Raw genomic sequence first — 13,332 nt, forward strand, 5'->3', positions numbered from 1 at the left:
GGAAGTGAACACGTGGAGTCAGTCTGACGGTAATCACGCACGTTTGAGAGGCCACGAACCTTGCACAGATACATTTGTCTCTTTTATTAATATTAACTCATTTGAGAGAAACAAACAGTCTCTGTAACGTCATCTGTCTTGTTTTTGCTCTCTGGTCGCTGAAGAGCCGCTAATAAAAAGTTCTGGAAACTCTTCTGGTTAAGCTAGCTAGCAGCCAGCTAGCTGTCACAACGCTAACTAGATAACGCTAGTAGCTAACCACGCTAACTGTCTGCCGTGAAGCTCAGACTGTGTAAACTGTGGAATATTTGATAGAATATTTTGTCCCGTTTCAGGATAAACAGCAGCGTTAACTTCACACATCAGTCGCCATGGCTGTGAGAGCGTCGTTTCAGAAAAACAACGAGATCGGCTGTTTCGCCAAGCTGACCAACACATACTGCCTGGTGGCTATCGGCGGCTCAGAGAACTTCTACAGGTGATATTCCTTCAAATGTTTCATGACTCTTGAGTTTTCAACTAAAATTAGCTTGTTTTATCTATCTAAACAGCAGACTTGTTTTTCCCAAAATCTCATCGTCACATTATGATAAAAGAAAAATGATAAATGATAATATTGAAGGTGAAGTCATTGCTGTTGTCCAGAGACAGGCAACAAAGTCAATGTAACTCCAGTATGATCCTTCTTGGTCGATGTAGATGACAGCTAAACAGTAACATTTTGTGTGTGTGCGTGTGCAGTGTGTTTGAAGGGGAGCTGTCTGAAAACATCCCAGTGGTTCATGCCTCCATAGCAGGCTGTCGCATCATCGGGAGAATGTGTGTGGGTGAGTACAACACTGGAGCACACACAAAGGATGTAAAGGTATGACATTTCACTGCATATGTATGGTATCCATCTACCAAAATATCACGGTATATGTATTTCACTGTATACCCCCTCCCCCTTTAATTAAACGTATGACCCATACGTTTTTAATGGTTTTTGATGCATAATCACCTTAAATCGCCATCGCCAGTAAACGCTTCAAAAATAATAAAAGTGGTGTTCGTTTGGGAATATTGTCTTGCTGGACTTCAAAGGTCTCATTTTCATCAAATTTTGTTAAACCACAGAGCTTATTTCAGGCATCTAACCTGAAATAATTTGTTTAAACTTGTGCATACCTTTTTCTGTGTGAGAGTACTTTGAGAGCAACGCAAACCTGAGTCAAATTCCTTGTATGTTACATACTTGGCCAATAAGGCTGATTCTGAAAATCGTCGTACAAAAAAACCCCATTGATTTTGACACAAGGGAACAGGTGATGCTAACTTCCAGCTTTTAGGACTCATTCGTGCGGCGCTCTATATAAAAAGTCATAATTGACAGCTGTGACAACCAACCACACTCAAGCCTCCATCAGACAGCAGGGGGCGTGTCCCGCGGGCCGTCATCCTGCCGCCCGCGGCCCGACCCTACTGCACAGACTCGGGCTCCAAATTCTCGCACAAGCAAGATGGCAGCTCGCGGAAACAAGATATTTTGCCTTCACCTTTGTGTAGGAAGTGAAGTCGCGTCATCCATCTTTTAATTTATACAGTCAACGATTGACCCCCCGACACTGACACTCACATGCTCTTTTGTGCCGCCGATGCCATCCCCGATCGATTGCTCCTGTCTGTCCCCGTGTGCAGGTAACCGGCACGGCATGCTCGTACCGAACAACACCACGGACCAGGAGCTGCAGCACATCAGGAACTGCCTGCCAGACAAAGTCAGCATCCAGAGAGTGGAGGAGCGGCTCTCCGCCCTCGGCAACGTCATCGCCTGCAACGACTACGTAGCGCTGGTGCACCCCGACCTGGACAGGGTGAGACGGCCCGACGCACCCACGCTTTTTACACTTTAGCCGGCGGCCACACTGATCCGTCGTGTCTGTCTGTGTACGTTCATTTCCATTCATTTTCAGTGAGAGCTGTCTGTCGTCTGGACAGGGCTGACACACAGGCGTGGGAGATGGGACTCTGAGAAAGCAGATTATAAAAGTCTCACTGTTTTTGTCTATTTTTCAATTATTGGTAAACCTATTATTCTCTTGGTTACACTTGTTCAAACTGAAAGGTTGACTAAACATAAGGAAGTGATTGACTTAAAAATAATTCAGCAGTGTGGCTAGTTAGTATATTGTCAGAATATGCTTTGGGTAACACTTTACAATAACGTACACAAATACTATAGTAGTTACTAGTAAACTAACCATTAACTAATAGCCAGTTAATGAGTAGCTAATGAAAAATTTGGCATTAGCCAATCACTAGTTAATCATAGTTAATGAGTAGGTAGTCATTAGTTAATGATTAGTATCTAATTTCCTGAGTAGAGAAGTTAATCATTACCTAATGATTACTAAATGTCAGCTCGTGAATAGAGTAGTTAATCATTACTTAATGATTCCAAAATGTCAGTGCGTGAATGTATTAGTTAATCATTAGTTAATCTTATTGTGTACCCTATTGTAAAGTGGTGCATCATACTCAGTAGTTTATGAATACTGAATCATTACCTGACCATTAGTTACTCTTTTCGCACCCTAATATAAAGTGAAAGATATCCTTATCAAATAAACACTCCCTCCAGGTGTGATCGTTAAATTGTAAGTCTGGTTCTCTACCATCTGAGCTAACCAGCCTGTTATTTGGTAGAGCCATACTATAGGTCTGTAGAGTCAGAGACTAAGTATTATGTCCTATCCACATACTACTTTCTGTTCAAGTACTTATAGTTTTTAAGATATATTCCACCCAAATACGGTACTACCTTCTCTCCAAATACTTCTAGTTTTAAAGGTATATTCCATCCAAATACTACTTCATGTCCAAGTACTTAGGTATGTTTCAGCCAAATACTACTTATGGCTAAGTACTTGGACAGAAAGTAGTATTTGGGTGGAATATACCTTTAAACTATAATACTTGGTCTCAGGCTCTACATTCGATAGTATGGCTCTAACAAGCAACAGGCTGGTTAGCTCAGATGGTAGAGAACCAGACTTATAATTTAACAATCTTGGGGTTCAGGGTTCAAATCTCACCTGGAGGGAGTGGTGATAAGGATATCTTTCACTTTATATTAGGGTGCGAAAAGAGTAACTAATGGACAGGTAATGATTCAGTATTCATAAACTACTGAGTATGATGCACCACTTTACAATAGGGTACACAAAAAGATTAACTAATGATTAACTAATACATTCACGCACTGACATTTTGGAATCATTAAGTAATGATTAACTACTCTATTCACGAGCTGACATTTAGTAATCATTAGGTAATGATTAACTACTCTACTCAGGAAATTAGATACTAATCATTAACTAATGACTACCTACTCATTAACTATGATTAACTAGTGATTGACTAATGCCAAATTTTTCATTAGCTACTCATTAACTGGCTATTAGTTAATGGTTAGTTTACTAGTAACTACTATAGTATTTGTGTACGTTATTGTAAAGTGTTACCTATGCGGGGTTCTTGTTTGTTTAACGGAAGCGTGTCCTGCAACGGACAGTATTTTTACAAAACTCCTGTTAAAATTGTGCTTCAAACACTGCTACAATGATCATGTCATGTTTCCGTGTAGTTTAACGGCGAAAACGTTAAGTCGAACTACTTTCTAGCAACATACCGTTGAAATAATTTCTTTTAGTTGTGTCTTTTGATTTACCAGAGTCGGGGAACGGACGCTACCGCTGGCGTCTTAACTGAAAGCTGCTCTTGTCCTGTTACGGACAGCTCACTCTGCGGCTCTGCTGGTTAGCAAGCCAGTAGTCTCGCTAGCCAGCCTCTCTCTCTGACGGAAAGGAAGAGAGGCTGGCTAGCGAGACTAGCAAGCCAGTGGTTAGCAAGCCAGTAATAGTCAACAAAGAGTGGCTTGTAGTGGTCGCTGAGTCCCATTTTGCTGCATTATTGCCACATGCTGGCCTTGTTGTGTTTTAGACAAAACTAGCGTTAGCTAGCTAGCAAGCTAGCAACTTTAACGATCAGTAACTCTCGTCGCCCAAGCACGTCTTATGGCTTTCTGTCATCAAAGTCACTTTCCTAAAGTAATTTGACATGTTACCATGCACATATTCATATGAAATTCCACATATTGATACATATAGATGTATAAATTAGTTCCACTTTCACATAGCGGCGATCCAGCATCTGAAATGCCTGCTAAAGTACCGGAAACCACGTCGAGAGACCTCTGACCCGGACGTGACGAAACAGGCGTCCAGGTGTCCGTTGCAGGACACGGTTACGCTAAGTGTTAGAAGTTTAGCCCTTTTTATCCATATAATGGCAGTGAATGGAGAAATGAGAGAAATGCAATTCTCCAATCTCCTCTACCGGAGGAACAGAAAATGGAATCACTAACTTTGGGGTTATTATATCATCCTCTCAAAGTACTGCCAAAGTTCAGCATCACTTTAACGCATGCTCTCTCTCTCTGTTTCTGTCTCAGGAGACAGAGGAGATCCTGGCGGACACGTTGAAGGTGGAGGTGTTCCGTCAGACTGTGGCGGAGCAGGTCCTGGTGGGCTCGTACTGTGCCTTCAGTAACCAGGGCGGCCTGGTCCACCCCAAGACCACCATAGAGGACCAGGACGAGCTGTCGTCGTTGCTGCGGGTCCCTCTAGTGGTGAGTGACAGGAGGGGGGAGTGTGTGGATAAGTAAGGGATAATCATGAACAAGTAGGTGTGTGTTAAACGCTTTGAAGGCAACCCCCACCTGCAGGCTGGAACAGTGAACTGCAGCATTAAGGGGACATTCGGACCAAAAGCGTTTTTCTTGCTGCCAGCGTCTTTCTGCAATTCATTCTCTATGTCAGGACGCGCTAAACGTGCTCCTCTTTTAATGAACGCACCTGGCGTTTCAGCACTGGTGGCGTCTGTTGTTTTTGGAGGAGCGCTGTGGGCGTTTTAAAGCTGAAAAAAGTTGAACATTAGAGGAAAAGTGCGCTGCTCGTCATTTTCACTCTTCCTACCTTTTCTCCCTACTCCAACCTCCGCTTCTGCCAGAATTGGCAATAATCTGGCGTTTATGTTGACAGTGAACAACATCAAACAGACAAAACCAGCTGGCTACCGTCCGTGTGGTCGTTGTGTTCTGATCCGTACTGCACGCGACTGCAGGGGGAAACAAAACGGAGCAGAAAAAAACGCTCCGTGCGCTGTGTTTTGTGCACAATGGAAGCGCTCTCACCATGATTTTCATAGCGTTCTGACTGAAAAAAAACGTTTTTGGTGTGAATGTCCCCTAACTAGTGTGCTAACTAATGTCCCCCCCCCCCCGCCTCCCCAGGCTGGAACAGTGAACCGGGGCAGCGAGGTGATCGCAGCAGGCATGGTGGTGAACGACTGGTGTGCGTTCTGCGGCCTGGACACCACCAGCACCGAGCTGTCCGTCATCGAGAGCGTGTTCAGACTGAGCGACGCCGCGCAGCCGTCCGCCATCGCCACCACCATGAGAGACTAGCTCATCGACAGGTGAGCTCGTTAAATCCAAATCATTCAATCAACTTTGGGAACGCTTTCCTCTGATTATCTTGGCCTTTATTATCGTTGATTAAATAAGCTGAAAACACTACCAGTTATTTGAAATTACTTTTACAATTATTTGACCCACATCTTTTGGTACTCGTTGGCTCAACTGCCTGTTTCACAGTTTCTTTGCGACTTTTAACGCTGTTCTCTTCTCTCTTCACTCTTCTCTCTCTCCATAAGCTGTCTCTCCAGGTCCTCACCGTGGAGGAGTTGTGCTCCGCTGCGTCTTGGCGAAGCCAACAAGGTGCTGGACCTTAATGTTCTTACATCATCACATGCCTGTTTCACACATCCACACCCACCGGTTTCTTTCACTGGACGCTGCAGATCCTATCCAGCTGTTTTGTTTCCATTCTTTGTTTTTCCAGTGACCTAGCAAACAAAAACAGTATCACTTTTTTCAAAAAACTTTTTTTTTACAAACTAACCAGGTGTAACAGCTGATTCTTGTTTTGACTGGGATTGGACATAGTCAAGATTTTTGTTTTTAAAGAGCAACAGTTTTCAGAGAAGCTGAAGAGCATTTGTGGGGTGGTTAGATTCAGCTACGGTTTAACTGGGCGTGCAAATCGGTGCAAGTGAAGAGCAACCTGCCATCTGAGACTGTAGTTGGGTTTCCATCCAAAGGTGTCGCAAATTTTAATTGAGTTTTCAGAAAGTCGTCAAAAGAAAATGCGGAATAACGCGCGTTTCCATCCGCTGCTATTATGCGAATTATAGAGCTGTCAATCACCTGGTCTTTGAGGCTGTCTGCCTCTGCTGCTCTGCTGCTAGACCCGTCACCCGATACAGGCGCAAGCAGCGACCAAGCTCTATTAAACACATCTACGTTCTTAATTTAGTTTCTTGATTATCTACAAAGGTAACGTACATACTGTAGACCATAAATTGCAATTTCTGGATTACCAGGCGCTGCGCTTCAACTGCAAGCATAATCTGTTTCCACTGCATTTATTACATTACATTGATACGGCCATCTTTTCCACCTCCCCCCAAACGTGAAAACTTTTTCCACTCATTTTTTTAATGCACAAATTGAAGATTCGCATAAGAACAGGTGGATGGAAAAACAACTTGTGTTCACACAGAAACAGAAGAATCTGATGTTTAAGCCTGCTTTGTGGCACAAATGTGACACACACACACACACACACACACGCACAGTCGCACACACCCTATTTTTCCAAAGAGGTAGAAATGAGATTGAATGTTTGTGCCCGTTTGGACAGCCAGAGGAAGAGCGAGGCCATGCCAAAAAAGAATTGAAAATGAGATTGATTTCTGTTCCTTGTCAGACTGCCTGTATATCTAAGCTCTGTCAGTGGCAGACAGATGAATGGGAGACTGGACTTCTCTAAAGACACAGCCAGGGGGGAACTTTTTTTGGGCAACTCTGATGGGAGACAATACACGAGAAGTTGTCCTAACTTTGTCGCTTTAGTCGCAGTCAGCTGGGAAACATAGAAAAATAGATTTTTGATCATGTGTCTCACTTGCTTGCAGCAACAAGTGACCCCCATCTACATCTACATCCCCATCGGCCCTCAAAAACCAGACAACTTCTTACCTGAGAAAAAGCGCAAATCTCGAACAAACTACATGTCAATTTAGATGGAGCATGAATTTAAAAAGATCTGCTTAAAAATGAGGAAAATGATTGAAGGCTCTTAGGACATGCGTGTAGCTGCTGCTCTTTTACGGTGATGCTTCCTCTCAATACAATGATGATAAACCTCCCTTTCTGAGATCAGCTGATAAGGAATGATATCAGAGTGTCCAGCAAACTGACAGTAATATGGAGGCAGTGTGTGGTTTAATTGGCTGTAGTGTATGTAAAGAGAGGGACAATATCAAGAAACATGTTGAATTGAATGTGGAATGTTAGGTTTTTAAATCAACATGTCCTGATGTCATTGGAGAGAGATGCTCTCCCCGAGCTGCGTGAAGTGAAACAGTTTGGAATTGTGCGAAGTGGAAAATGTACAGTCATATTTTTTACTTCTGTCTTTTGTGTCATGAATCAAGCCTTGGCTGGCGAACATGAGTTCTCTGGCCTCTTGTATAATAAAACTGAATCACCCATCCTCTGTATGGTCTCTTTGGTTCCAGTTATTTTCAGATTATGTCAAGGGATCGAAAAGTGATAATTTACACATTTACAGATTGTCTTTGTTGGATACGAGGAATCAGCGTGATGTCACCACACCGCAAATCCCCCAGAACCGTGGCAGTTAACTAGTAGGGGAGAGTGGGGTGAGTTGTGCCAGTGGGGAAGTTGTGCCACCCCTTGTATCTAGAAAACCATAGAAGAAATTGGTCATGTGACCACACATTTTTGAAGAGGCATCCATTTTACTCACTCTGCAAAGAAGGGAGGCAGATGGCACAAGAGCTAAGCACATTTAAGTTTAAAAAACTTTTTTGCCTCTCAAAGTAAATTTTTTATGATCAAGGTTTATTGATTGTTGTGTCTGAACAATTATAGACAAGCTTGAAAACATTTCACACATGTGTTAGTGTTTTAGTAAGCTACAATATGAGGCTATACCGTTAGCATGATGTTATCTCCAAACCAGCTATATGATACAAGTTTGTTAAAATGGTGGGGATGGGGTGATTTGTGCCAAAGGGCCTGGGTTAAGTTGTGCCAGTGCAGTTGCAGTTGATTTAGTGAAATTTTATTTCATTTTGTTCTTAAATGTTTAAATAGACCTTGTTGAAGAATATTGCAGTATTGGCAAGTGTAGCCTGGCTCTGTGATAGTTGATTTTGTTCATTTTGAACATAATTTTTATTTCTGAAAATGTTAAATATGCAGGTCAACTGCTGCTACCGTTTAGCCTTGTTTAACCCTGTTATAGTACACTGGACTTTAGTGTTATCTTTATTTTGTCTTGCTTTGATATAGCATTACAGTATATGAGATGAAAATGTTCTGTTTTACTTCAGTAATCAATGGCACAATTTACCCCAACGTATTCTCTCCAAAGGCACAACTTACCCTGCACCGGGGGCAAGTTGTGCCAAGAGACCACTTTTTTAAGAATAGCCATATTTTTTTAACAGTTTATTTAAGATCCAAAGGGAGTGTTCCCAGTGGTGCACAACATCCTGAAATATATGTACATATTGTAGTTGGAGGCATTACTGTCATGCCCTCACTTTAAAGACACCTCAAGTAAAAAGTGGCACAACTCACCCCACTCTCCCCTATGAGTTGTGCCAAACAAACAATATCTCTAAAACTATACATCACATCGCTTATATTTTTGATGTTTTGAGCGAGAGCAGAGGTAGCTCAAGAGTGATGTATAATATATGCACTTCGTGTTAAAGTTGTGTGAACTGTTGCAGTTTTTAAAATGTAAACGGCACAGCCGGGGCTAGAGTGAGACATTCAAGGCTGGCTTCATAGGGTCCCCATTGCCGTCTGTCGGACCTTACACCCCTTATAACAGTCTCTGCGTTGTGTATTTTTAAAGTATATTGACTCTGGGATGGATGGAGGGAGACGACAGTGGCACAGAAGGGAGACAGGAGTCGTGATGGTGGTTGAGGTAGAGCATTTATTGCCTTTTCTCTCTGGCAGCACCACGTAAATTGATTGCACCTTGATGAAGGACGTGACGTCCGAAACGTTGTGCTTTTAATAAATCCACTTCGGGAGCATTATACAGTGTGCGGACCTCTATTATTTTTCTTAAGCACCACGTAAATAGCATACAGGCAGCTTGTAACAGGAAAACAGAACTGCGTCAAGTTTCTCAGATTACAAAAATAAATGAAATAAAACAAATACTCAGTCAATATGAAGATAATATCAATAACCTTCACTGTAGCCTGCTGACATTTTATCATAGCCCATGCTGTGTTTAGCTAGCTCACCCATATAACAAAATGAGGTGTCAAATTCAGCTTATCAACATTCACTTTCAACCAGCATCTTTCTGCTGGTGAACAAGTATAACTCACTCGCCTACATATACAGTATATGGTAAATGGACTGTATTTATAGAGCGCATTTTATGCAGCTGTAAACATTGGATTAGTCATAGACTCTTTTTCAGCTATATCTGGATATACAATTAATTGGAGTAAATCAGGCTATGCCTCTATCTAGCAGCTACACTGGAGAACAGACGGAGGGTCATCAATGCCATTCCTCTGCAGTCCTCCCACCCTACTTCCTCAAGACAGGGGAATGAAGGAGACACCAGTTCTTCCTCAATCTTGACCCATCATTGATGCATAATGATACCAGATTAATTTAGGCAAAGATAGACCACCTTTTTGTCTAGCAGCTAGACACATAAGCACCTGATACAGGTGTATCGGCCTTGTGTCAGGCTTGTCTTGCATTTAAAATATATTAAAACTAAATAAATAAAACAATTTGTAGCTCAGGAGGTAGAGCGGGTCGTCCACTAATCGCTTTGGATAAAAGAGGTCGGTGGTTTGATTCCCGGCTCCTCCAGTCTGCATGTCGAAGTGTCCTTGGGCAAGACACTGAACCCCAAATTGCTCCCGTTGGCGTGCCTGCGTGGTAACCTGCCGCCATCGGTGTGTGAATGGGTGAATGTACCTACTCACTGTAAAGCGCTTTATAAATGCAGGCCATTTACCATTTACCATACAAATTATCTTTACAAAAAAGTCGGGCTAGTAAAATTGCATGATCTACCGTGTCTCATAGCTCTCCGGGCGGTCACGAACGTATGGGCGTGCAAATCGGTGCAAGTGAAGAGCAATTTGCTGTCTGAAACTGTAGTTGGGTTTCCATCCAAAGGTGTCGCAAATTTTAATCGAGTTTTCAGAAAGTCGTCAAAAGAAAATGCGAAATAACGCGTGTTTCCATCCGCTGCTATTATGCGAATTATAGAGCTGTCAATCACCTGGTCTTTGAGGCTGTCTGCCTCTGCTGCTAGACCCGATACAGGCGCAAGCAGCGACCAAGCTCTATTAAACACATCTACGTTCTTAATTTACAGTTTCTTGATTATCTACAAAGGTAACGTACATACTGTAGACCATAAATTGCGATTTCTGGATTACCAGGCGCTGCTCTTCAACTGCAAGCATAATCTGTTTCCACTGCATTTATCACGTTACCATTTATTGATACGTGATTGATAAGTGACCCCCATCTACATCTACATCCCCATCGGCCCTCAAAAACAAGACAACTTCTTACCTGAGAAAAAGAGAAAAAGCGCAAATCTCGAACAAACTACATGTCAATTTAGATGGAGCATGAATTTAAAAAGATCTGCTTAAAAATGAGGAAAATGATTGAAGGCTCTTAGGACATGCGTGTAGCTGCTGCTCTTTTACGGTGATGCTTCCTCTCAATACAATGATGATAAACCTCCCTTTCTGAGATCAGCTGATAAGGAATGATATCAGAGTGTCCAGCAAACTGACAGTAATATGGAGGCAGTGTGTGGTTTAATTGGCTGTAGTGTATGTAAGGCTTACATAGACTTCTCTGTAAAGAGAGGGACAATATCAAGAAACATGTTGAATTGAATGTGGCATGTCAGGTTTTTAAGAGAGATGCTCTCCCTGAGCTGCGCGAAGTGAAATGCAGTTTGGAATTGTGCGAAGTGGAAAATGTACGGTAGTCATATTTTTTACTTCTGTCTTTTTGTGTCATGAATCAAGCCTTGGCTGGAGAACATGGGTTATCTGGCCTCTTGTATAATAAAATTGAATCACTCATATTCTGTATCTGTATGGTTTTTGGTTCCAGTTATTTTCAGATTATGTCAAGGGATCGAAAAGAAAAGTGATGAGAATTTTTACAGCCACATTTACAGATTATTGTCTTGTTGGTTGCATATGAGGAATCAGCGTGACGTCACCACACCGCAAATTCCCCAGAACCGCGGCAGTTAACTAGTATGAGTTGTGCCAAACAAACAATATCTCTTTAACTATACATCACATCGCTTATATTTTTGATGTTTTGAGCGAGAGCAGAGGTAGCTCAAGAGTCTGATGTATAATATATGCACGTCATGTTAAAGTTGTGTGAACTGTCGCCGTTTTTAAAATGTAAACGGGACAGCTGGGGCTAGAGTGAGACGTTCAAGGCTGGCTCCATAGGGTCCCCATTGCTGTTTTCCCCCAGTGATGCAGTTTGTTTGCCAAAATGCTGCTCGGCTGATCCCTCGTATTGCTGCATCATAGCTGTTACAATTCATTTGATCTTCATCAATGGTCTCTATATTGATTGCATGCAATTATGAAATCTTATCCAGTTATCCGGCTCTGCTTTCTGCTTTAAAACAGCTGACTGGTGGTCTGTAGCGCCCTCTGCTGCCAAATGACATGATTGACAAAAATGATTGAGCTAGGTTGGCATGCTAAACACAATTTTGGGCTGGGCGATATGGACCAATAAACCCATCTGGGTATTTTGAGGCTGAATGTATTTTCTACCAAGTGAGCTAAATGTTCAGTTGTAAGTCAAAGCCACGTGTGAGAGACACAATCACTTTTATTAAAACAAGACTGATCAACAATAAAATGCAAATTTCCTTCCCTGACAGTAAACCAAAATCTAAGCCAATATCTCATCACAATATTGATATTATTGCCGAGCCCTCATAGCCTGATTCCGCCAGATGGGGGCGGCATTGTTCCACAAATTCACAATCCCACCCATGTTGGTTGTGAAACAAATGTGAACGAACTTACATCCATCTGGCAGCGTCAGGTTAGAGCCCTCATGCAATTACCTACATTTAGGTCTTGTGTCCATTTGAAGAGTTCCTTTACTGTTAAAAAATAACTGACTCTTCTTTTTTAACCTGGACCCTGTTCCATTGTACAAATCAGTTCAAATCTTGTTATAGAGCTATTGTTGTCTGCAGGGTTCCTACACATTTTCCATTTCAAAATTGCATACTTTTACAGACTTCTCTGTCAGACCATATTTGACATCTCAGTACACAAGGGCGTCACCTGTTGAAAAGTGGTGGGGACATGTCCCCATTGTAAATGACACCTGTGGCCAATTTGGAGGTTTTGAGCTTCAGTGGTTCAGAGTTGGATTACTGCCCAGCAGTATTGACCCTTCTCACGGGGGCCATTTTGTGTCGAACAGGCAGGATAAACACAGGTGCAAGCAAAACACTAATGAGGGTTTCCATCTTCCATGATTGGAAGTTGGAAACCCTCATTAGTGTATCTAATCAGTTCATCCTTGAGTCCAAGTGGACATTTGAGACAAATTTATGGAATTCTGTCAAGGCGTTCCTGAGATATCGCATTAATGAGCATGAAATGAGCGGTCGTGAGGTCACAGTGACCTTGAACTTTGACCACCAAAATCTTATCAGTTCATTCTTGAGTATTTGAGTCCTTGAGAGCGACTTAAAGTCGACGTTTGAGGCAAATTCGAAGAAATTCCTTAAAGGCGTTCCTGAGATGTCGCGTTAAAGAGCATGAAAATGGGGTTCAAGGCCACAGTGACCTTGAACTTTGACCACCAAAATCTTATCAGTTCATCTTTGAGTCCAAGTCAATGTTTGAGGCAAATTTGCAAAAACGTTCTTCAGATATCACGTTAACGAACATCGGACGGACAGACAACCCAAATCCATAATGCCTCCGGCCTGGCTATCGCCGGTGGAGGCGTAAAAATAAATAACGGGGGGTTGCTTCCATACTGCTCACCACCAAGTCGCCACAAGACCTGAGATAGTGAAGCAACTGACAAGATTTTGGATTTGATCAGTATGAAAGAAAATGATG

General features: G+C 42.3%; 1 protein-coding gene across 1 annotated transcript; it reads left to right on the forward strand.

The window, feature by feature from the left end:
* Positions 1-362: 362 nt before the first annotated feature.
* Positions 363-5,506, forward strand: LOC310770759 (eukaryotic translation initiation factor 6-like; the record flags this gene model as incomplete). Its single annotated transcript, XM_083663471.1, has 5 exons — positions 363-478; positions 742-827; positions 1,678-1,853; positions 4,493-4,669; positions 5,333-5,506. Exons 1-5 carry the CDS (start codon positions 372-374, stop codon positions 5,504-5,506), a joined length of 720 nt encoding a protein of 239 aa, XP_083519597.1. The 5' UTR covers positions 363-371.
* Between the last annotated feature and the right edge of the window lie 7,826 nt (positions 5,507-13,332).

Source organism: Poromitra crassiceps, assembly GCF_964638095.1.
Source record: "Poromitra crassiceps genome assembly, contig: HAP1_SCAFFOLD_223, whole genome shotgun sequence".
Taxonomy (NCBI): Eukaryota; Metazoa; Chordata; class Actinopteri; order Beryciformes; family Melamphaidae; genus Poromitra; species Poromitra crassiceps.